Source organism: Bos indicus x Bos taurus, chromosome 11 (genome assembly GCF_003369695.1).
Source record: "Bos indicus x Bos taurus breed Angus x Brahman F1 hybrid chromosome 11, Bos_hybrid_MaternalHap_v2.0, whole genome shotgun sequence".
Taxonomy (NCBI): Eukaryota; Metazoa; Chordata; class Mammalia; order Artiodactyla; family Bovidae; genus Bos; species Bos indicus x Bos taurus.
In genome coordinates, this window is record NC_040086.1 from 105,172,609 (window position 1) to 105,194,232 (window position 21,624).

Genomic DNA, 21,624 nt, shown 5'->3' on the forward strand with positions numbered 1-21,624 from the left:
TCTCCCACGGGCGCCGAGCCGAGGCGCAGCACCCCAACCCCTGAAATAGTCCTCTCTTAGAGGCGCTCCGAGGTCGACCCTGGCCCCGGCCCGTGGCCCCTGGGGGGATGCTGGGGGATGCTCGCTCCCCACCAGGTCCCCACCTCTGTCTGCCCTCCGCGCAGAAGAGCTGACGATGGCAGGAATTTCATCTGAACCTGAGAGCCAGATCCCAGTGCCTGGGGCACTTGGGGGCTGGTGGGGGACAGCTGCCCACACTTGGGGAGGGGGCGCGCAGCCTCGGATGCAGGTCCTACCTGTGCAGAGCGGGCATGTCTCTAAAGGCTCAAAGAGTTGGCTTTCCTGTCAGCCTGGGGGCAACCCCACCTGCACCTTGGTGGGGGGACGTACTGACTAGAAGGGCAGCAGGTGGGCTGCCCTTCCCCTGTAAGACTTTCCTGTGCTCCTTGTGAATGAGCCACTTAGGGCGGCCCTGGCTGGGCTCGGTAGGGGCTGCAGCTCCCTGGGCTCAGCCAGGGGGAGAAGGGACCCAGAGAACCACCCTGTGCAGGCGAGGCAGGCTGGTGTTTGGGGAGGCTAAGGCTGCGCCCTCTGTGAGGGGCCGCTTTCTCTTCCTGTGGGTGTGGGTTATTGTGGCCTCTGCAGGGGTGTCTGGGGCCAGTGCACCTGCAGGCTTGGGGCAGTGCCTGGCCAGGTCTGAGCCGCGTGGGGAGGCCCATTCCCGGGCAGGCCAGCAGAGGGCAGGCCCGCCCCTGCTGCAAGAAGCGTCCTGCCTTGCGCTTCTCTGGGCTCCTCCCAACCTCAGTTTCCCAATTTGTGAATGGGAGGGGCAAACCGAGTGGTGTCGCGCTACACAGAGAAGGCTCTAAACTGAGCGCCAGGCAGGAGGGGGTGGGGACCCATCCCCCCTCATCCCCCTCCCCCCTCCTCCCCCCCCTCTTCCCCCTCCTCCTCCCCCCTCCTCCTCTCCCCCTCCCCCCTCCTCCCCCCCCTCCTCCCCCCTCCCCCTGAAGCCTGAGGACACTTCCTTCTCCTCTATCAGGACGTGGGGCTAGGTCAGGACAGGAAGCCACTGCCAAGGGGGAGGGCAGCAGCTTCCTGCTACCACCTGCTGCCCACCCACCTGGGGCCCTGGCAGCGCCACCCAGAGGCTCAGCGCCAGCCCCCATCCCCCTCCCCTGCACACCAGGACCCCTGGTGCAGCAGGAACCTGGTGCTCCCCCATGCCCACGCTGCCACCAGTGACAGAGAGCCCACATCTAACCGGGCCTCATCACACCCTGGATGCCCACAGCCTGAGAATGAAGTCCCAGGGCGCCTTGCACACGTCCCCCAGCCACGTTTCTGAGCTGGGCCTCTGCTCCCCGCCCCTGGGCCTTTCGGGGTGGAGGGCGTCAGGGCGGGCTCTCTGCTGCAGAGCCTTTCAGTGAGGCAGATGGAGGCCGGGAGGACGAGCCTGGGGGCGGGGGCGGATCTGGCCAGGACAGGAGGCCCCTGTGGCGGGGGCGCAGGGGAGGCAGAGTCCACGCACACTCTGCTTGTGTCTTTATTCGTTGCTCTCCCCTCCCCAGGGGGCAGCAGGCCACAGGGTCTGCAGGCTCCAGACTGCACATCCGGGACAAAGGGACCCCAGCTATGGGCTGGGGGCCGGCTTGTACCCCACAGACCTCAGGGGTCGTGTCCGCAGCCCTGAGGGCCCTGCCTACAGCCTCTCTCAGCCCCCCGCCCGTCTGAGATATGATCGAGGTAGGGACGGAGGGCCTGACGGACCTCAGCACCCCGTACTCCATCCCTCCCTCCCTGCTCTCGCCTCTGCCTCAGAAGAGTGGCTCCGATGCCCAGCAGCCTCCTCCTCCAGGCAGGCTGCCCAGACGAGCCCTGCTTCCCAGCCCCCCACCCCAGCCTCCATGTCCCCCCTGCCGTTGCCTGTGGGGGTCCGGTCGGATGCCGGTGGTTTGATTTCAACACCCACCCCTCTACCCACATGTCCAGCTCCCCAGCCACCCGCCCCTTCCCCCCTCCATGGGCAGAGCTCAGGCCTGGAACCAGCCCTCAAGGTCCTGGTAGACCTGGCCACGGGGCAGCTGGGGGAACCGGGCACAGATGGCACAGAAGCGCTCTCGCCAGTCGCTGAACAACCGCACGCGGAACCGGTCTCGCCACGCGAAGTAGCGCCGATAGCAGCTCTCGTTCATGCTGGTGAGGAAGGCGGCCAGCTCGCGGGCCGAGCCGAAGTCGTCCACGTGCACGAAGGCATCGGGCGGGGCGACGGCCTCGTAGGCGGCCCTCGGCGGACCCAACACCACGGGCACGGCGCCGGCCAACAGCGCGTTGCGCCAGAACTTCTCGGTGATGTAGTCCCGGTGCTCGGAGTTCTCGAAGGACAGATAGAAGCGGTAGCCAGCCACGGCGCGCAGAAGGCAGCTGGCGCACAGGGGCTGCCCGGCCGCGCGGCCGAACACATCCACCTGCAGGTGCAGCGCCAGCTGCCGGTACAGCTGCACGCGCCGCTGCCGCTTCTGGAAGTTGCTGACCACCCAGGCGGCCATCCCGCGCTTGGCCGGCAGCGGAGGTGCCGGCCCCTCACGGGGCTCCAGGCGGCCGTAGGGCACAAAGATGTCCGAGTCACGCCGGTAGCTCAGCACCCAGTTGAAGACCCCTCGGAGGCGGCCGAGGCCGCGGGTGTGGCTGGGCGACTCCATGGAGGCCCACACCCAGGGCTGGCCCCGCGGCCGCTCAGCCAGGGGCAGGCGGGCCTGCTGGGTCTGCAGCTCTCGGTGGTGGAAGACCACGGCGTCGGCGCCGGCCAGCAGGCTGCGGTTGACGGTCAGGCGGCAGCGGGCCACCCCGTACCTGGTGCAGGTGTCCCCGGGCAGCTCTGGGGGCTGGCTGGCAAATGGCCAGTGCCAGACGAGGATGGTGGTCGTGGGCTGTGGGGCTGGGGCTCCCCCGGGGGCCGCCCCAAGCCGCCACCAGAGCCAGACAGTGGAGAGAAGGGCCGCCACGGCCAGGCCCCCCAGAGCCCGGAGGCTCGGAGTGGGGCTGAGCCCTGCAGGGGACACAGGAAGAGAGGCTGTGTCCTCCAGCTCTCCACTGGCCCCAGGCTCCCAGCCCAGGCCTCCCTCAAGGCCAGAGACTCACCAGCATTCTGCATTCACGGCTCCTCAAATCACGGCCTCCACTCTGCGGGAACGCCCTGAAACCACAGCTGCTCCCCCGCGCTGGGTCGCTGCCTGCAAACGCCTGCAAACACTCTCCTTTCGTCTGCTCCGGAGGAAGGCCACCAGAGTATCTTCCCGCTCCCGTCCCGCCCCCAGTGACCTTTGACACCACCAGCATCCAAATGCCGCCTCGCCTCCCCCAAGAGGCCCCTGGCTGCTGGTGGGTGGCGGCTCCCGGAAGGGTACCCAGACAAGGTCCAGGACCGTGACTCCCACCCCTGCTGGCCTCTGGAAAGGCCTGGAGATGACCCGCCGGCTGGCCCGGGAGGAGAGGGCCTGCCTGGCCTCAGGGATGGGGAGGCCGTTGCAAGTGGAGGTGGCCCCCACCCGGAAAGGGCGACCCTGACATCGAGGACTCAGTTGCCGCCCACTGCCCTGCCAGGGGTGCCACGGAGAGCAGGCGTGCTTCCCTGCGGCCGCCGGGCGCGGGCCGCCGCCTCCCCTGGCGCTGTGTCATCACCCACTTCCCCCGCTCCCCCCTCTCGGCTCTGCGGTGGGCCCCCAGACCCTCTGGCTGCAGACTCACTGCGCTCAGCTCCACCCGGGAGGCTGAGGTTCCTCCCGCGCGTTGCTTCTCGCCAGGCCTCTCCATGCCGCCCATCCCTGCGGCCTCGAGGACACCTTTGTCCCAGAACCCGGATTCCCTGGGAGGGGCTCCGTCGCAGGGTCCACACAGGGCCCAAGCACACACCCTTGGTGGACAGCGCCGGGCTGGGCCTGGCTCCAGTGGGCTGTGGGGCTGCCACACCTTCCTTCCCCACCAAGGGCATTGGTCTGCAGGAGCCCCAGCCTGGGTGGCCTTGGGTCTGGCCAGGCCAGGAAGAGATGCGGGAACCTGGGCTGGGACGCCGCCCTTGGGGGCTCCGGGTCTCTTCCTCCAGGCCCCACAGCCCAGGGCGGGGGAGTATGGAGGGGGTTTTCCAGGCTGGAAAGGGAAGGAGTCGCTGTGTCCCTGACGTGAGCACCTGCTCCAGGAAAAGGAAGACAGCAGTCCAGAGGCCCTCTCCCCACCCTGCCGTCCGCCAGTCCTGGGGCCCAGGCATGGAGGTCCAGTTCCTTCCCCTTTTGCCCTGGTTCCAGCCCACTCTGCTCTCAGTCACTAGCTTCCTTCACCTCCGCCGGATGTGGCCAGCAAGGCCCAGCCCTGGCGCTAGCGTCCTGAGGGCCTCAGGCCAGTCCGGTTCTTGGAGGCTGCAGGTTGGGTGTCGTGGAAGGAACACCAGCCTGGAACCTTCACCAGGCCTGCCACCTGTGATGTCCTGGGGGCCGCCCATCACCCTGTCCACTCTTGGGCTCCCGGGACTACCAGCCTGTCCCCGCTCTCGTCCCCTGGTGAGGACCAGACTGTGTCCAGGACGGGAACTGAGGAGCCGTCAGCACACCCATGGGGGATACAGAGGCCGGTCTGGGAGAAGGGGGCCCTCTGGCCCCTCTGAGGCTCCTCACCCCCAGCAGAGGCTCTGAGCGGTGGTGGCGAGGCTCTTGCGCAACACTGGGGGGCGGGGGGTGTTGGGGGAGGGCTGTGGGAACCGTCGGAAACCGTCTGGAGGCCCGCGGGGTGGATGTGGCATCGGGCTGGCCAGAACAGAGGGTGGCCGGCACCCCCGAGGACCCCACCCCCTCTGCCTGTGGCAGGCACCCCGAGGGCAGTGGGGGAGGGCAGGAAGGAGCCGACCCCCCCACAGACCGCTGGCGACCTGGCTCCTGGCTGCCAGGGCCTCTGCCCTTCCTGTTTGCACTGCCAGGTGGCGGGGGCTCTGCCAGAGGCCCCAGCCACACCCGCAGCCCGCTCCCTTCCTGGGTGGACTCACAGGAGCCGCCCCACCCTCGCCTGGGATGCTCCCCGGGGCCTGTTGCACGCCTACCTGCTCGGGGGGCAGCCAGGGCCCCATTCGTGAGAACCTGCTTTCTGGGAAATGGGGCTCAGGATTTGGCCCAAAAATGGGTCAGAATGAGAGATTCTGAGCGAAAAAGAAAGAGACTGGCGAGCCTGAGTCAGAGAGAAAGCGGGGCCTCCTGCCAACTTGGTGCCAGGCCCCAGAGTCAACAGGGTGCAGGCAGGCACTCACGGCTGGCTCAGTTGTCCATGAGCACCTTGGACCTGGAACACACAGTCACCCCCGCAGCCCAGCCACGTGTGGCGCTGCTCCAGGGGGACCTGCCTGGAGGGCCCCTAACTGGTCCCCAGGGCCCAAGGGAAGAGGCTCCTCCTAGAGGCCTCTTCAGTGAAACGAGGGCCGGCCGCTAGTCAGGGAAGAGGGGCCAGGGGCTGGGACCAGGCCCCTCAGCCCACGCACTGGGCTCTCGGCCCCACGGAGCCCAGTGCCCACTCCCGCCACTGGCCCCGGTGAGCTCAAGCAGAGCAGCCAAACTGCAATCACTGCTTGAACCAAGCCCCCGACAGCCCGGAGGTGGGCGGGTCTGGAGACCCCGTCCTGCACGCACACCTCTGCCGCTCCAGCGGCACCAGGCGCTGAGCCGGGGCAGGCTGTGGTGTGCAGGGCCCTGGAGGGGGCCCAGCAGGCCCTGGAGCTCCCCCTGGATGGGATGTGGCCAGGACCCCCGGCCAGGTGGGAAGGGCAGGAGGGCTGAAGGGGCTGGTGGCCTCAGGTGGTCCGCAGTGAGGCTGAAGGCAGCTGCCTGCTGTGACTGCTGCCCCCGCAGCTGCACCTGACCTGGGGCTCCCTTGGCCAACTGCCAGCCTCTGTGCACCCCTCTTCCCCAAGGGGCTCCCCAAAGCCCTGGCCTCACACTCTCCCTGGAGAAAAGCAGCGCGGGCTCCCCCTGCTGCCCTCGCCCCTTTCTGCAGGAGCCCACAGCCAAGCTCCGCCACCAGGGGGCGCTCCGAGCCCGTGGCCCCACTTGGCTGGGCTGACCCAGCCCTGGGGGCAGACAGGTGTGTTCTGGCCCTCTGGCCCCAAGACGCCCCTTTGGCTGCAGCTGGGTGTTCCCTCCGCCCCGCCTAGGCACTGCTGTCTGGAGGGAGTCGGTGGTCCACCAGGGCACGTGGGTGGCCATCCTCTGCCCAGGTCAGAGCAGCATGAGGCTGCAGGGGCTGCAGGAATCCACGGACTCCAGGGCTCCAGGGCAACCTTCAGTCCTGGGTCTCCAGGGTTCAGCTGGTGACTGGCCTTTGCCCTTAAGGGAGGCCTTAACCTCTCTGTCCCCCAGTTTTCTTTGTGGCCGTTCCCCCTCATGACATGGACTAAGTAACAGGGGACAAGGGTCCTCAATGCCTTGCCCACATGCCACCCTGCGCTCATTCCCAGCTCCCTGTCCCCACCCCCTTCCATCTCCCACACCAGCACACCAGAGGGACACCGTGGCTTCCCGCTGGGGGCCCACCCAAGGCCATAGCCCTAGCGACACACTGCTTTAGGAGAGCCACTAGCTCTAAGGAGGGCCAACCCGGCTTCCACTGCCCAGCCCCACCTGAGGGACCAGACTGCCCCAAGCGGGCCGTGTCCACCCTCTGCAGGGCTGCCGCACTAGGAGCCAGAGGTCCAGCAACCTCGGGACCCCGCCCCGAGGACTCACTAAGGGGCTTCTGAACCCCACCACCCTTCCTCCCCACCCTTGGTGGGGCAGATAGGCCTGACTCCCACCCTGTCTGCACCAGGCTCCCACTGCTCCCTGGACCCCAGAAGCCCCTCCTCCCAGCCCAGTCTCCTCATCACTTCTGAGCACAAAACTTGGACCCTACTCTGGGACTTCAGGTGAAGGTCACCTCCCCCTCCACTGGCTTTCCTGCTCCTTGGCGGGGGGTTGAGGTGGACTCAGAGGTACCTCCTGACATTCAGAGACCCCACCACCTCTGTCACCTCAGCTGCCCACCCTGGTCTACCCGCCTGTGTGTAGCCTAGCTTCCTCTGCCTGGCATACCCCCTACATGCTTCAGGGGCCCAGGAGTCCACGTGGTCCCACAGGAAGCCCATTCCTCTTCCTGGCATACCCCCTATGTGCTGCAGGGGCCCGGGAGTCCACGTGGTCCCACAGGAAGCCCAGAGACAAGGTGTGCAGCCCATCCCTCCTGGCCCAGATGGAGGCAGGCAGGATTGGAGGCCTCAGTGCCCACTGCCTGGCATCTTCAATGCCCACTCCCAGCCCTTGTCATCATACACAGGATGGGGTGTTTGAGGAAAGAGCACTAACTCCAAACTGGCCTGGCCATGCACCCATACTGTCCCCTCCCCAGCCCTCTTCCCCAGCAGGCAGTGACAGGGTCTTCCCAGGCTGGGGGTGCAGCAGAAGGCCCGAAGACCCACTCCAGGGTCCATCCACCATGGCCGCCTGTTGAGGGGGAGGTCAGTCTCTAACACACTCAGCCAAAGTTTTGAAATGTACTTTAATTGGCTTGTTTCCGGTATTACCAATCCATGCCTGGTCTCTAGGGTTCTCCTCCTCCCCTCGACTGGGGGGTTCCACACTTGGGACAGGTGCAACAAGGGGGCACAGTCAGGCAGGAGTCTGCCCTGCGAGGGGTTCCTAGCCGCTGAGGCCCCAGCCACAAGCAGGCGCGCATCAGGACACCCTCTCTAATGGGAAAGGCCGGGCCCCCTGCTCCTCCCCACCAGTGTGCATCACGTCCTCGAGAGGGTGGGCGAAAGGGTGGGTGTCAGCCTTCAGGTCACTGCAGCGGGGGCGCGGACAGCGAGGCATGGTCGAACAATGGGTTCCGAACCTCCATCTCTCCCGTCTGCGAACGCTGGCGTTAGGTGGGCCCAGAGCAGGGCAGGGACCCCCCTCCGCCTCCCCCTGCACCCCTCCCTCGGCCCATACACCCCACCCCCTAGCCCCGCACTCACTGGGGCCAGGCCCGGGCACTCGTACACCGTGAAGTCGCCGTCTTCGTTCTCCTCGTCGGAGGAGGCAGAGTCCAACTCCTTGGGAGGCTCTTTATGCCTGGGTGGGGGGCAGGATCGCTGGGTGCTCCCTCACCGTGCAGGTGCCAGCGGCCCAGGGTAGAGGGCAGGGGTGGCGGCAGGCCGGGGTGGAGGTGGGGAGGGCTGAGGAGGAGGCAGCGGCCCCTGGAGTGGGTGGGTGGGCAGCACTGGGCGGGGCGTCTTACCGCTCCAGGCATCGCATCTGCTGCCTCTGGTGCTGGAAGTGGTACATCTCCGCACTGTGCGCCAGCCGCTGGTCCCCGGGCTGCGGGAGGGGTGGGGCGGGAGGGTCAGGCCCGGGACGGAGGGGTGGGACGGGGAGGAGCGGGGCGGGGCCACGCACCGAGATCCCCGGCGGAGCTGGGGAGCTGGGCCCCTGCGGGACCGCGTAGTCGGCCTTCTGTGTCAGGCGGATGTCTTGCTGCAGCCTGCGGGGAACGAAGAGACCTTCGGGGTCACCACCCTCCCCAGCCCCGCCCCTTTATCCCCTCCCACCCGCCCGGCCCCACCCCGCCCCGCGCTCACCGCCACCAGAAGAGAGCCGCCACCGCCAGCGCGGCCGCGCCGGCCACGGAGCACGCCAGGATCAGCGCTGCAGGGAGGGGGTGCGGTGAGGGCAGCCTTCGGGGCAGGACCCCGCCTCCCCGCCCGGCCGGACCTACCGAGGGTGAGGCCGTCACCGTGCCCGCCCCGCGGCTCCAGGGGGGACATGTGCACAGGCCCAGACGACACAGCGGGGCCCAGGGAGGGGCGGGGTGTGGGCGCCGGGGCTCCCCGCGTGGAGGGGAGGCCCAGATCGAGTCCCTGGCCTCGCTCTGAAAGCCCCAGGGTGGCCGCTGCAGGGAGATGGCAAGTTAGCACAGCAAGACCGGGCTGGGGTCAAGGGTGTAGGGAGCAGGACAGATGCACGGGTCAGGGTCTCACCCGCCTCTGGGGGCCGCTGTTGTGCCTCAAGCTGGGGTGGGGCCTTGAGCCTGGGGCGCCCTGCCTCCTGCCGGGCTAGCTCCTGGGCCAGGAAGTCGATCTCCTCTTCCAGTCTGGGCTGGTGCAAGCCCTCCCCTGGCGAGGTCGAGGGGCCATCAGCTGGAGAGGCCCTGGGCCCTCCCTGGCAACACCAGCTACAGGTGGCCTTCCCAGAGAGAGCCGGAAGGCCCATCCGCCAGCCAGTCCCCAGGCCTGGGTCTCCTCCCTACAGGCTCCTCTTAGGCCCCAGGAGCCAGAGGACCAGGTGCCAGCCCGAGGCCCTGGCCATCCTAGTCGCCATGGTGACAGCTGAAGCAACTGTGTGAGCGGCAATTCCCAGGCGAGTAGGCAAGGAGCAAGTGCAGGGGGAACACGCAGAAGCCAGCACAGGACAGGGGTGCCGGCCCTCTCCCTACCCGCCTCCCACAAAGTGGTGGGAGGAACACAGGGACAGTGCGTCACCCGGGCTGCGTGGGCCTCCTCGGCCGAGGGGGGCAGGACTTCCCAAGGGACGCAGAGAAGCCCCGTCCTAACCCCCACCCCTGCCTGGTCACCAGGAGGAAGGGAGGGGCTGTGGATGGGCCTCCCCATCCCAGACCACATGCCTTCAGGGCCCACCCCCCAACTTGTTGCCAGGGACATGTTCCTCCTGGAAGCCCCTCCCACCCTATCCAACACTTCAGCCCCAATACCCTCTGTAATGCCCCATCACACCTGAAGTCACTCTGGCTGGCACCATCCCAACAGACGCTGGGTCAGGGCAGCACCAGGGCATTCAAGCAGACAGGACGAGTGAGTGATGGAGAGAGAAGAGGTGCTGGGCAAAGAGCAGAGGCAGCTCGCGGGGTGGAGAGGTGGGAGCCTGACTCTGCAGAGACTCAGGCCTGGGGAACTGACCTTGTCTCTCCTGGGGTCACCCTGGCACTTCATGCTGGGTACCGGTGGCCCTGGGAAGGGTGACTGCCCCAGGCCCCAGCCCACTACCCAACTCCTCATGGTGCCATCCGGAAAGGGTCACCAGGCCACTTGGAGGGAGACTGGCGAGTCCTGGCATCCCACAAAGTACAGGACACCCGAGCCGAGTGCTAAGGAAGAGAGCGGATGTACCAGGTTGGGGGGAGGGGAGAGGCCGTACCCAGAGGCTGGCGCATCCTGGGCACACAGAGCCCCTGCCGATCCTCCTGAAAGGGCTGGAGGCAGGGCCCACAGACATGTGCACCTGGGGGGCACCGTGCCCGCCTCTTCAGGGCACAGTCCAGGCTCCCAGGACAGGCGGCTGTATCTGGGAAGGAAGCAGAGGAAGAAAAGCATCTCAGGGGGCCTGACTCAGCCCCTGCCCAGAAGTGGTGCTGTCTTGGCCACCCCGCCCCCACCCCAGAGCTGGCCAAGCCGGCTCCGGCCATTGTTCTGGGCAGGCCCTGCCTCCCCCGCATCAGGGATCAGAACCAGGAAGACAAACAGTCCTGACACTTATGGGAACTCCCTCGCCCCACCCACTCCCCAGAGTCCACTGCCCAGGCCCAGGCCAGCTGTCTGCACGAAAACTGCCCTGTCCTCCTGAGAGCACAGAGCTCTCCCGGGCAGGACCGGGCAGCCCTCCAAGCCCTGCTTCTGGCCTCAAGCTGACCCAGAGCAAGCCCCTCATCCAGCCTTCGAGCCCCAGAGGGTGGGGCCCTGGAATCTCTCATCACCTCAGGGCTGCCACTCAAAGCCCATCACGACATCCTACAGCCCTAGAAAGCCCGGCTGGGAGACGGCCCAGATCCAGTCGCTCCCCCCATGTCTACCTTCTAGTCCGTCCCGGCACAGAGAGGGGTTGCTGGGGTGGGGAAACCTGGGATGGGGTCTGCTGGCTTCACTGGCTTTGCAAACAGAAACCAGGCGGGGCACTCTTGCAGCCGCCGCTGCCGGGGACGGGGGCCCTGGGACTCCAGCAGGGAGGCCGCTTCTAATTTGGGGCCCAGACCTCAGTGTCCTGCACACACAACCGTGGCTCCCACCCTGATGCTGGGGACTGGAGGGCGGTGGCCCTCAAGCCTCAGCCTCCTCTCTGGATGCAGAAGGTGAGGCACCTCCACGCTGGGGAGTCTCAAGGCCTGGGACACTGGCCCCAGTCACTCGACAGCAGAGCCTGGGGAGCCACGGAGAGACCCAAAGGACTGTCAATCATGCCTGGGGAGGTGGGCGTGGGGGTATCTTGGACAACCAGGACTGGTCCCCTTGGCCCAGCACCCTCCCCCTACCCCGCGGGAGCGTGTCATCCCAGCCTGTCCTCCAGACTTCAGCTGGCCTGAGTTGGTTTCCTTGGTAACAATACTTGCAGCCTCTGGCTGTAGGTATCCCTTGGAGGAAGTTCCAGCAGCTTCAACAGCAGGTGGGCAAGCAGGCTGGGGCTCCCCTCCCAGGGCTCCCGCCTCCTGCACAGCCTGGGTCAGCAGGCGCCAGTATCAGCGCGCTGGACCCAGGGCTGGGGCTGGTTAAACATCAAGCCTGCGCCAGCAGGTCTGTCTAGACCCCACCCACCAGCTGGGCCCCAGGGAGCCAGGCAGTCCCAGCCCCTGTGCTGAGAACCCGGAGTGCACTGACCACGGCTAGGGGCCTGTGGTCCAGAGCTGGCTCTCGGTTCTGGGCTCCAGGGCTCTCCCTTTGCTCCCTGCCCCCTGCCCCAGGAAGACGCGGGTACTGCCCGTTGATCCTGGGAAGGTCCCTGCTCTAGCCTCAGAGTGCAAATGAGGCCCCAGGAACAACAGCACCTGGAGAGCGGCTGGCACGCTGCCCTGCATCTGGGCGAGCACAGAGCTGATGAGCTGCTGGGGCAGCACCCAGCCTCCCTGTCTCCTCGGGAGCCCCACGCTGTACGCCCTGGAGCCAGGCCGCCAGCAAGCAGCCTCCACCATCCCTGGCCAGCCATGCCCTGGCCCTCAGGCCTCCTTGGGAGCCTCCTCTGGTCAGGCCAGGCCCCTGTCCAGAGGTGCTGTCCCCAGGAAGAAGCCTGCCCTGCTCTGGCCTCTTGTTACACATGCAGACCACGCTGCCCAGGTTATCGTCCCAGCTGCAGCACATCCTAGTCACTTCACTTCTTTGTGCCTCAGCTTTCTCATCTGTGAAATGGGCTAAAGGCAGCACCTCTCCTATGGAGCTGCTAGGAGAAATGGGGCCTGGGTACAAAGTCCCCCGGTCCTGCCACCTGGGAAGGTGCGAGCAGGATTCTGGGTTCCTGCAGAAGTCTGGAGCCTCACTGCCATCTGGGAAGCTGGCAGGGTCTCCCAGGACCCTGGGCTCATCCCTCTCTGCCTGAATCTGCCCTGGGGGTGTGCCCCCACTGCCAGGCACAGAAGATGGAACGGAAGGGCCCCGCAGGGCAGAGGGTGAGTGAGGAAGCAGAGACTGTGAGCTCCTCCTGCCCCCAGCGAGGCCACAGCATGCCCCGAAGCCTGAGACGAGCTGTCAGACGCCCAGGAAACTTCAGACGCCACCACGGCAGCAAAGCAAGGTGCGTGTCCACCACCCAAGCGGCAGGGACAGACCAGAACTGCGGCTCCGACTCCAGGACGGCCACCGGCAGGAAGGCCAGCAGGCACCGGAGCCGCGCGCACAGAGAAACGCCCTTGGGACCGGCTCCAGGCCGCGGCCCGCTCTGAGACAGCCCGCTTGCGACACCGACCCACCGGCTCACGAACCCAGACAAAGACAAGAAGCGGATGGACTTAAGGTTCGCCGCCAAGGAGCCCGGAGAAGCCCCGTCCAGAGGAGTCCCTCGGCGGTGCGGCGCCGCGCCCTTCCCGCCGGGGACTGTTTACCCGAGCAGGGCCAGGCGAGGCCGGCGCGGCGGCTCGCGGGCTGGGCCGGCCGGGGCCTGCGAGGCCTGCGGGCCCAGACCAGGGCGGCGGCGGCGGCGGCGGCGGGGAGGGTGAGCGCGGCGCCGCGCGGCCGAAGCCCCACCCGGCGACCCCCGACCCCGGGGCGCCCCGCAGCCGGCTGCCCAGCGCGTCGCTCACCGGAGCGGCCGGCGGCCGCACCGCGCAAGGCCGCGCCGAGGACGAGGCCGGACAGCAGCAGCCGCAGCAGCCGCAGGTGCCGCGGGGAGGGCGGGGGCACAGGCGTCGCCATCCTTCAGCGCCGCGGCCGGGGCAGCATGGCACCGCGCGGCCCGGGGCTGGGCGCGGGGTCGGGGCGCCGGGGGAGGCGCGGCGAGGAGGGGGCGGAGGCCGAAGGCGGACGCCGAGGAAACAGGCGGCGGCGGCGGCACTGACGCTGCGGCAGAGGATCCGGGAGGGGGCGGCGAGGGCGCCGAGTCGGAGTGCGCCTGCGCGCCCCACCTGCGGAGGCGGGACCGCCGTCAGGCTGCGCCCCCCGCTCCGATTCCGAGCCCCTCCTGGGCCCCCCAGCCAGCTCTCCGGGCGCCTCAGCCTCTGCGACTTCTGCAACCTGGACCTTCTCCAGGCGGGGCACTGGTTAGGGCTGGGTCCCCTGGGATGCGCTTCCCCAGCCGGTCCTTCTCGGGCTGATAACTCCCACCCACACCCAGCCACCCTCCTGGAGCGGAGGATCCGCCTGGGTGTGGAGGGACGTTAGGCGCACACAGCTGGGCAGGCGCACGGGGACGCGCAGGTGTGCCCGGAGGCCGACTGGGCATTCAGACACACGGCAAAGGCACACACAGGCGCACAGGACTAGCCCGGCATAATGACTGGAGTGGGATGGCCGCTCCCGGTGAGGCCACCAGGGGGCAAGAGTGACCTGGAACTGCTGCTGACAGCCAGCTGGGAGCTGTCCACGGTGCCCAGGTGACAGCCTTTTAGCTCCGGGATGCCCCACGACGGCAAGCACTGGGGTGCACCCCCTAACCCCACCTACTGCCTCCTGGGAGCGCAGCCTCCGCATCCCACCTGGAAACCTCCCAGGCTCCCGTCCCTGAGAGATTAGGGCGGCTCTCCCCCGCCCCCTCCGCCCGCGATGCTCCTCTCGGCCCTCTGAGTCTCAGAACTCCGAAGACGGGGCTGGCGGCCCGCAGGTTTGTGAAATGCTCAGAATCTGGCAGACGTGTATGTGGGGTGTGCGGGGGTGTGCGGGGGTGTGCGGGGGGGGGGTGCTGTGTGTGTGTATGCAGAAGAAGGACCGCCCCCGTCCCCTACGAGGCACTGATCAGACAGAAATAGTGTCAGAGCTCACTTCCCAAAATGTGGGGTAGGGGGGCGGGGAGATTCAGGCAAGACCACGCCTGCCCACTCGGGGGAGACAGGGCCTGGGGAGGGGCTGCCCGAGCGGCAGGTGGAGTCTGTGCGACTGTGCGGCTTCGGCTTCGCCAGAGCCAGGCTCTCTGCGAGGCTCATCCTCCTGAGCAATGGGCCCTGCATCCCTCCTGGGCTCTCCCCACACCTCCCGCCTCCTGCGGAGGGTTTGCCCCCTCCTTCCCGAGACCTCCCTCAGTGTCTTGAGCAGCGACTGCGAGGCCTGCGTGCTCAATCATGTCCATGGGATTTTCCTGGGCACGAATACTGGAGTGGGTTGCCATTTCCTCCTCCAGGGAATCCTCCCAGCTAAGGGATTGAACCCACGTCTCCTGGCCTCCTGCATTGCAGGCGGATTCTTTACCGCTGAGCCGCCGGGGAAGCCCCCTTGAACACTGCCCACAACTTAGGCCATCACTGGGCCCACTCACTCCCTCGTCCGCTATCCCCACCCCACCCCAGCCAACCTGAGACCAGGGCCCAGGCTCCAGTCTGGCAGGAGTCTCAGGGACTCTGTTTTAGAGCAGCCAGCTGACAGCTACTCCAGGCCACGGTGGTGCAGGGTCGGCACTCCCCCAGCCTGAGCCCAGAGAGGAAGGAAGTAGGAAGAGCCAGGGTCCTCCCCTAGGACCAGAGTGGGGCCTGTGCAGCCAGCGCAGCTGGGGTGGGGAGGGAGGCGACAGAGAGGCCCCGCCCCGTGGACATTCTCTCCACTGCTCTACGAAAATCCTTTTATTCAATAGTAAAAAATGGGTACAAGTAGGCCTGGGCTGTGACCACGACCTGCCCCCTAATACCCAATCCTGGGTTGGGGGGCCCTCAGAACTCCACTCCCGGAGACCCGACTCTGCTCTCACAGGCTGAGGACCCCCAACCTCAGTAAGAAGGAGAGCAGGAGGCCTGGAGGTGAGACCAAGGCTGGAGTTGGGGGGGGTGGGGCTGGTTTCCGTTCCCTTTGCCCATCCCGGCCAGATGTCGGCGTGGGCACTGAGTCTTGATCCTGGGCTGCATTAGGGACAGAGATGTTGGTGGCGGGGTGGGGTGAGGGATGAGGGGATATGGAGATGGGGAGGCTTGGCGCTGGGGGCCCCTAGATGGTGCTCGCCGACTTGGTGGAGCGTGCCTGGTGCAGCAGGAGGGCAAACGCGGCCAGGAGCATGGCGGCGAAGAGCAGGAGGAGGACGACCCAGGAGCTGAAGTCTGTGCCTTTGCGCAGCCCAGGCGGGTCAGCGGGGATCAGGTTGGTCAGGTTCAGCATGTAGCCAAGCGCCCAGCCGACCGCAGTGTCCCCGGCCTGCGGGCCAAAGGTACGGCCTGAGCTTCGGCGCAGCCAGGGCGGCCCCGCCCCTTCGCACCCCGGCCCGGGCGGCCCCGCCCCTCCACTCCCGAGTTCCCACCTTCTTCTGGAAGGTCACGCCTCCGAAGGAGCGCTCGTCGAAGCCGTATCCGCGGCTCAGCAGCTGCTGCACGAACATCGCCCCGGCACAGTAGTCGGGCAGGCGGGCTCGGTCGTCCGGCGCCCGAGCCTGCAGCTGGGATGCAAGTGGGAGACTCTAGGGCCAGCGACCACCCGGAGGTCTCTGCCCCACCAGACACAGAAAGGTAGTGCGGGGCTGGAGACGGCACTGCAGGTCCCAGAAAGAAGCAGGCGGGGCTCTCTCCTGGGGAGGAGCAGCGTGACCTCTGGATGGCAGCGGCGCGGTGCCTGTGAGGTTGAGGGCCAGGGAACAGCGGCATGGCCCCCGGGGAGCAGGGCTGCAGCGGGCCTGCAGAGATCAGGGGAGCAGAAGCTCCCGGCTTGCCCCCGAGTCCTGGGCTTGCCTCCTGAGCCCACTTCCCCAGCTCCCCAAGTCTGCCTGGGACTAGACACAGGGAGAGCAGGAGGAGCCTCACAGACACGCAAGTGTTTCTCCGGAATTCCCTCCTCCTCCGCGGGCCCAGACCCCTCCATCTTACTTCACAGGGGATCAGCACCGCTGCTTTCCACTCCTGACTCCCCAAGCCCTGCCTGTTCTACCTGCTGAGTCCGGGTCCTTCCACTTCTCCCCGGGTTGTCTGTTCTCCCCCACGCTCTCCCAGCCACATTCTCCCCTGCCCTGTCCACTCCAAGCTCCCTGCTGCCCCAGGGCCATTGCACTGGCTGTCTTCTCCACCCTCCAGATCCTGGATCTAGGGTCAGGCCTCAGAGAGGCTTCTGCAATCCCATCTCATCTGACTGCTGGGCTCCTGGCTGTAGCCTGGCCACTTTTCAAGTCTGATTGGCAGTGTATCCCCACACCCCTCTACTCACAGAGCAAAAGAAAGATCGGGAAGTCTGGCGCTGGCTGGCAGAAACCCCAGCCCCACCCTGCACAGTCCTGGTGGAGTGGGGGCAGGCCTCACCTCACTCCATGTCTGGTTGCAGAGGGTGACTACAGCCCCCTCTAGTTGCTGCAGAGTTGCCACGGGCAGCCCCATCACCGTTCTCAGGAAGTCCATCGTGTAGAAGAAAGCAGAGAAGGCCTGGAACGCGGGTACAGTCACACTGTGACCAGACCCCAGGCACCTCAGGGCACGGGCCCCCCACCTTCCTGTCCTCTGGACTCACGATAAACTTCCCAGCCACAGGGGGCTGGAAGACTCCGTTGAAGGAGCATCTGGAGAAGTGGCAGGAGGAGGAGTTAAAGAGCTGGGAGACGAGGCTGCGGCATAGGGCAGGGTCACTGCTGCCCGCCAGGCTGACCCTGGCGCTCCTGTTGAAGGCCTGGGGCCGCTGGGCAGCAGTACAGGGCGACTCGTAGACATCCCAGAGCATCACGTGAGTGGAATAGCCCCGTGGCCAGCAGGGGTGGGACCCGTGGGTCTGGGGAATGATGAGGGTGTGCGTCAGTCCCGCTCTGAGCGTTACCAGCCACCCCCACCCTAGGACCCTTGGAGGGCCTCCCCAGAGGACAGCATTTCTTCTGAACGCATGAGCTATCCATGGCTCCCCCTCACTTGCTGGACAAAACCCAAAGTGCTTGGCCAGGCAGTTCAGATCCTCTGAGAGCTGGCCCCAGCCCTCCTTACTCACCAGGTCCACCCCCAGCCTCTGGGTCTTTGCTTGTGCTGGATTCTTGCCCACCTGTCCTTCCAGCTAATCCAAGCACGACTTGGGTTCCTGGAGAAGCCCCGCTCTGGCCACTCTTCAGGCTCTGCTCTGGGCCCTTGGCCCCCATTTTCCCCGAGCCCTACTTCCAGGAGGACTCAGTAGAAGGTACCTGGAGCGCACGGGCTAGCAGCCTCCGCAGAACCTGGTCACGGCCGTAGCAGAGGAAGCTGTGAGTATACACTCGGTAGCGCTGGCCGTAGAGCCGGAGCTGAACCTCGTTGGCCGGATCCTCCGTGGGGCTGGTCGTCTCGAAGGTGATCTGTGTGGAGGCTCCCCCCAGGTCCATGGCCCCCAGCGTCCCCTTCCTTGGCCGGAACCACCGGCCCACCCAGCCGTACTGTGGGAAGTAGACGTTGGGGTCAGCCAGTGGGTGGGTGCCCACACCCCTGGCTCATCGGGCTGGCCACCGGGCCCACCTTGATGAAGTTTTCCAGCAAGTAGTTGGCGGTCACCCAGCCAAACACACCCTCATCCTGGCCTGAGAGGATGCGGGCACCGCGGAAGTCAAAGGGGTACTGGGTCAGCGTCTGCGTCACGGCAGCTAGCACATTGGCTGAAGCCTCTGGACTGGTCAGGCTGTGATACAGGGAGGACTTCAGAGTCTTCCCCAGGTGGCTGTGATCCTGCTGCTGGGGTGCTCAGCGTCTGCCCAGCCAGCTGAGGGGCCCCAGGGCTGCTGCTGGGGGTGTGCAGGGCCCACCCTGGGCTCAGGCTGCCGTGGTCCCTAGGGCCAGGAGGTCAGCGGACAGGGCAGGACACTCACTTGAGCAGGCGCATGCCTGCCGTGGCTCCCAGGTAGAGTGGCGTGCCCGCGTGTCTCTCCTTGGGCACGTCCCGAAGCGCCTGGTTCAGGCATTCCACAAGGCTCTGCCCGGCTCCAGAAGGGTTGTCAGCATAGCTAGAGATGCCTCCACCTGGAGGGAGCAGCAGGAGGGGCCTGGTGGGCAGCCTCTAGGTGGTCCACAGGCCAGCAGGACTGGGGGCGTTTGTGCTCCCAAGCCAGGTGGCAGCTGAGACCAAATTTCCCAGCTTAAATGCTCAGAGACGCCCGCTCAGAGATGAAAGGGCCGCCTGTGGGCCACCCACGGTCTGCGAGCTGCCACCTGCCCAGTGGGCATGCACACAGGTGCTTGGACAAAGCACTGGGTGTTGTCCACCCAGCCCGGCCTCCCCACGGGCCTGCCTGGGTGTGCCCACCAGCTCCTTGGGACCCCTCCTGCTCTACTGGGACGTAGAGCCAATCTTGGGCCAGGCAAGGCCCAAACCTTCCAGATGTTCCCTGGGGCTTCTTTTCTAGGAACTGTCCACAGCCCTTCCAAGGCCTAGGGATGCAGCCTCCCTCTGGGAGGTGGGGGGCTCCTGCAGCTCCTGCCTGGAGTGGCCCCCTGGCACCAAGCAGAGAGGTCTGCTGGCTCGAGTCTGCAGCAGCTGAGACCAGGGAGGGCTCCCGAGGCCCCACAGTGAGCGGGCATGCAGGTTGGGGGCGCCCAGCGCTCAGAGGGCTCTTACCTTGCGCGTCGCAGGAGCTGTGCTGGCCCACGATGCCTGTGTCATTCTCTTTGTCCGCCGGCCACTTGTAGATGAACATGGACGTGTGGGAAGAGCCCGCATCCAGGACGATGCCATACTGCGGGTGGGGTGGGGGTCAGCCTTAGGAGTGGGGCAGGGCGTGAAGCCATGCCCTGTGGCTCTCTCAGCTATCTGGCCCACCCTGCCCGACCCTGTGTCCAGACTGGAAGCTTCAGAATGAAGTTCTGAGGCTCCAAGAAGGCCAGGGACAACCGCTGGGACATGGCTTGGTGGGCAGAGATGGGGGTGGAGGTGGAGGGCCATCGGCCATGCCACCGCTGACTGCAGGAGCCTCCTGAGGGGCTCGAGCAGAGTCAGGGGTCGGGGGCCACCCTGGGAGCCCTGGCGGGGGGCCTGAGGTCCTCAGGCTGCAGCAAGAGCCCCTCAGACCGGCCCTTCCTTCCCACCCTCTGTCCTGTCTCTCTGATCTCTGTCCCATCTGAGGATGTGAAATAGAGGCCCCAGGGAAGCCAGGACCAAGGCTGATCACTGGCTAATGAGCAGAGGCCCCGTCCCTGGGCCTCAAGGGCAGGGCCAGGGGGCGCTGTTGTGCAGAGCTGCTGGAACACCGCAGGGGCCTTTCCTGCACGTCGGAAGATGATAGCACCCAGCTTGCCAGAGCCACTTTCCCCGCACCTGCCCCAGGGGCCTGCATTTCAGCAAGGGGAGCCTGCTGGGGAGCCTGCTGGAGTCCCTGTACCAGAGCCAGCCAACAGCCCGCCGGGCCCCACCCCAGCCGGGGGTCTCCCCTGGCAACAGCTCGTTCACCCTGAACCTGCATTCCCGGTGCCTGGGGCTCCAAGCACCCGCTGTCTACCCCGGGCACCAGACTGGCCCTCAGTGCAGTAGAGGGTTAAGGGAGCCCAGGCTCCCGGAGGTCGATTCTGGCGAGGGCGGGTGGGGGAATCAGGCCCAGTCCGCTCGAACTTTTTTTTAGGACCGGTCAGGGCTGCCCCCGCACCGTGAGAGCCAGCGGCGAGGTTGGGGAGGGGTCCCTGGGCCCAGCGCCTGTCGCACCCCATCCGGGCCAAACCCCAAGGGAGGCCGAGTGTGCTGGGGGCGCGGGCCCGGCCACGTCCCGGGCACCCTGGGGGTGCGGAGAGACTCCCCGTTGGCCGCTCTGAGACAGCTCCGCGGCGGGCGCAGCGACCAGAGATCCTGGCGTGTCGGCCTCCGGCACCGCGTCCCCCGGAAGCGCCGCTGCAGCGCCCTGGGCCGGGGCCGGAGCGCGGCTGAGGGGCCCGGACCCCACCCTGCTGGGCCGGCTGCGGAGCGCCCGGGGTCCCGGCTGGCACGCGGGCGCAGCCGAGCCCGGCTCGATCCAAGCCCCCCGCGGACTGCGCCGGGCTGCCCGGGAGCTCGAGCGTGCACCTTGAGGGCGGGCGGCTCCCGGATGTCGCGGGTGGGGACGCACAGCAGCAGGAGGCCGGCGAGGCCGGCGGCGGCCAGCAGCAGCGGTGGCAGCAGCGACAGCGCCTTCCCGGCCATGGGTGCGCAGGCGGGCCCGGCGTGCACGGAGCGGCGGCGGGGAGCCGGGAGGCCGAACGAGGTCGGGGGACCGCGGGGTTGGCACCCGGGGCGGGGACCGGTCCGCGGAGGCCACGCCCACGGCGGGACGGCCCGCCCACCTCCAGCCCGCCCCGAGCGCAGGTGAGAGTCTCGGTTGCTGAGTCACCCGCGCCGCCCCTCTCGGCGCCCCGGCCGCAGCCCAGGCACCCTGCTCACTGCCCCCTTTCCTCTTCCTGTCTGCTCTGCCCTAGAGTCATCCCTCCTGACCGGACCACCACCCCAACCTCTAAGAGCCTGCCACGCTGGGCCGCTGGGCACTCCAGCAGGACCCAGAGAATGCCCTGCCCTCTCTGGCCTTGGCCTGGGGTCCTCCTGGGCACGCTTGTTTGGAGGGTCGTTCTTCTGGAGAGCCGGCTATCCCCTGGCCTGATCCTGAAGGAAGGAGGTGGGCTCCCAGCTGGGTCCCTGCAGGGAAGGGCCGACCTGCCTGCGGTGCCCACCCAATCCTGGGCTCATGGCAGGGCACCGTGCCAGTCAAGCCCCAGCACGCTGTGCTGACCCAGGCTGGGCCTGCCTACCCTGGGGGTGCTGAGAGCTGAGAGTTGAGGGCCAAGCAGGGGGAAGCCAGACCTACTTCACAGGGTTCCAAGGAGACTGGTGAGGGTGCAGGCAGAGAGCAGAGCAGGGAGCCCACAGTCCCACGGAGCCTGGAGACAGGGAGCCCTGCTCAGGGGCCCGGGGCCCTGCCACCGCTCCCGCCCAGCACAGGGCCCTCGCCCAGGGGCCCAGAAGCCTGGACTGGGGAGGAGGGGCCTCTGCACAGGAGGCCTCATCCCGCTGAGGGGAGGGGGAGAGGGGCTGCAGGCCGGCCGGTGGGCACACTGGGGTGGACAGGTGCTCCACTGGCCGAAGCCCCAGCTCTGCCCCTGCGCCCCACGACATGTCCGGTCGCTATGCTTTGAATCCCTATGCCACCCTGCATGCCACCCTGGCCAAGAATCACCCCTTACCCGGGCCAAGGGCCACCCCACTTTGCGCAAAATGGGAATTCCCACAGCAGCGAACTATGTGGCAAGACCACCCTGGAGTGCCAGCAACAGGGCTGGGCGGGGAGGGGC

General features: G+C 67.1%; 3 protein-coding genes across 6 annotated transcripts; all 3 read right to left on the reverse strand.

Moving 5' to 3' along the window:
- Positions 1 to 1,528: 1,528 nt before the first annotated feature.
- Positions 1,529 to 4,713, reverse strand: FUT7 (fucosyltransferase 7). Its single transcript, XM_027556920.1, has 2 exons — positions 3,142 to 4,713; positions 1,529 to 3,049 (listed from the first exon to the last, which is right to left on the reverse strand). The coding sequence occupies exons 1-2, from the start codon at positions 3,152 to 3,154 to the stop codon at positions 2,034 to 2,036; spliced, it is 1,029 nt and encodes a 342-aa protein (XP_027412721.1). The 5' UTR covers positions 3,155 to 4,713; the 3' UTR covers positions 1,529 to 2,033.
- Positions 4,714 to 7,547: 2,834 nt separating this feature from the next.
- NPDC1 (neural proliferation, differentiation and control 1) lies at positions 7,548 to 13,370 on the reverse strand. 3 transcript variants are annotated; one of them, XM_027556923.1, is made up of 9 exons: positions 13,066 to 13,370; positions 10,203 to 10,349; positions 9,029 to 9,163; positions 8,767 to 8,940; positions 8,630 to 8,696; positions 8,448 to 8,532; positions 8,290 to 8,369; positions 8,027 to 8,123; positions 7,548 to 7,917 (listed from the first exon to the last, which is right to left on the reverse strand). In XM_027556923.1, exons 1-9 carry the CDS (start codon positions 13,175 to 13,177, stop codon positions 7,849 to 7,851), a joined length of 966 nt encoding a protein of 321 aa, XP_027412724.1. In that variant the 5' UTR covers positions 13,178 to 13,370; the 3' UTR covers positions 7,548 to 7,848. The 3 variants fall into 3 exon arrangements, with proteins under 3 accessions (XP_027412724.1, XP_027412726.1, XP_027412725.1); XM_027556925.1 differs by lacking the exon at positions 9,029 to 9,163 and having other exon boundaries at positions 13,066 to 13,332; XM_027556924.1 differs by lacking the exon at positions 8,767 to 8,940 and having other exon boundaries at positions 8,630 to 8,762; positions 13,066 to 13,332.
- A 1,642-nt stretch (positions 13,371 to 15,012) lies between these two features.
- ENTPD2 (ectonucleoside triphosphate diphosphohydrolase 2) lies at positions 15,013 to 21,219 on the reverse strand. 2 transcript variants are annotated; one of them, XM_027556922.1, is made up of 9 exons: positions 21,141 to 21,219; positions 18,938 to 19,055; positions 18,192 to 18,342; positions 17,845 to 18,004; positions 17,538 to 17,765; positions 16,886 to 17,140; positions 16,681 to 16,800; positions 15,696 to 15,830; positions 15,013 to 15,592 (listed from the first exon to the last, which is right to left on the reverse strand). In XM_027556922.1, exons 2-9 carry the CDS (start codon positions 19,014 to 19,016, stop codon positions 15,389 to 15,391), a joined length of 1,332 nt encoding a protein of 443 aa, XP_027412723.1. In that variant the 5' UTR covers positions 19,017 to 19,055; positions 21,141 to 21,219; the 3' UTR covers positions 15,013 to 15,388. The 2 variants fall into 2 exon arrangements, with proteins under 2 accessions (XP_027412723.1, XP_027412722.1); XM_027556921.1 differs by lacking the exon at positions 21,141 to 21,219 and adding an exon at positions 20,369 to 20,543.
- Positions 21,220 to 21,624: the final 405 nt, after the last annotated feature.

Excerpts from the sequence above, each read along its gene's own strand:
- NPDC1 (XM_027556923.1), bottom strand. The coding sequence starts at position 13,177 with ATGGCGACGCCTGTGCCCCCGCCCTCCCCGCGGCACCTGCGGCTGCTG. Across the intron at positions 9,164-10,202 it reads CAGGATGCGCCAGCCTCTGG|GGGAGGGCTTGCACCAGCCC; the intron begins GTACGGCCTCTC and ends CGACCTCGCCAG. Across the intron at positions 8,941-9,028 it reads ACAGCGGCCCCCAGAGGCGG|CGGCCACCCTGGGGCTTTCA; the intron begins GTGAGACCCTGA and ends ATCTCCCTGCAG.
- ENTPD2 (XM_027556921.1), bottom strand. The coding sequence starts at position 20,485 with ATGGCCGGGAAGGCGCTGTCGCTGCTGCCACCGCTGCTGCTGGCCGCC. Across the intron at positions 18,343-18,937 it reads CAGCTCCTGCGACGCGCAAG|GTGGAGGCATCTCTAGCTAT; the intron begins GTAAGAGCCCTC and ends TGCTCCCTCCAG. Across the intron at positions 15,593-15,695 it reads GCGTGACCTTCCAGAAGAAG|GCCGGGGACACTGCGGTCGG; the intron begins GTGGGAACTCGG and ends TTTGGCCCGCAG.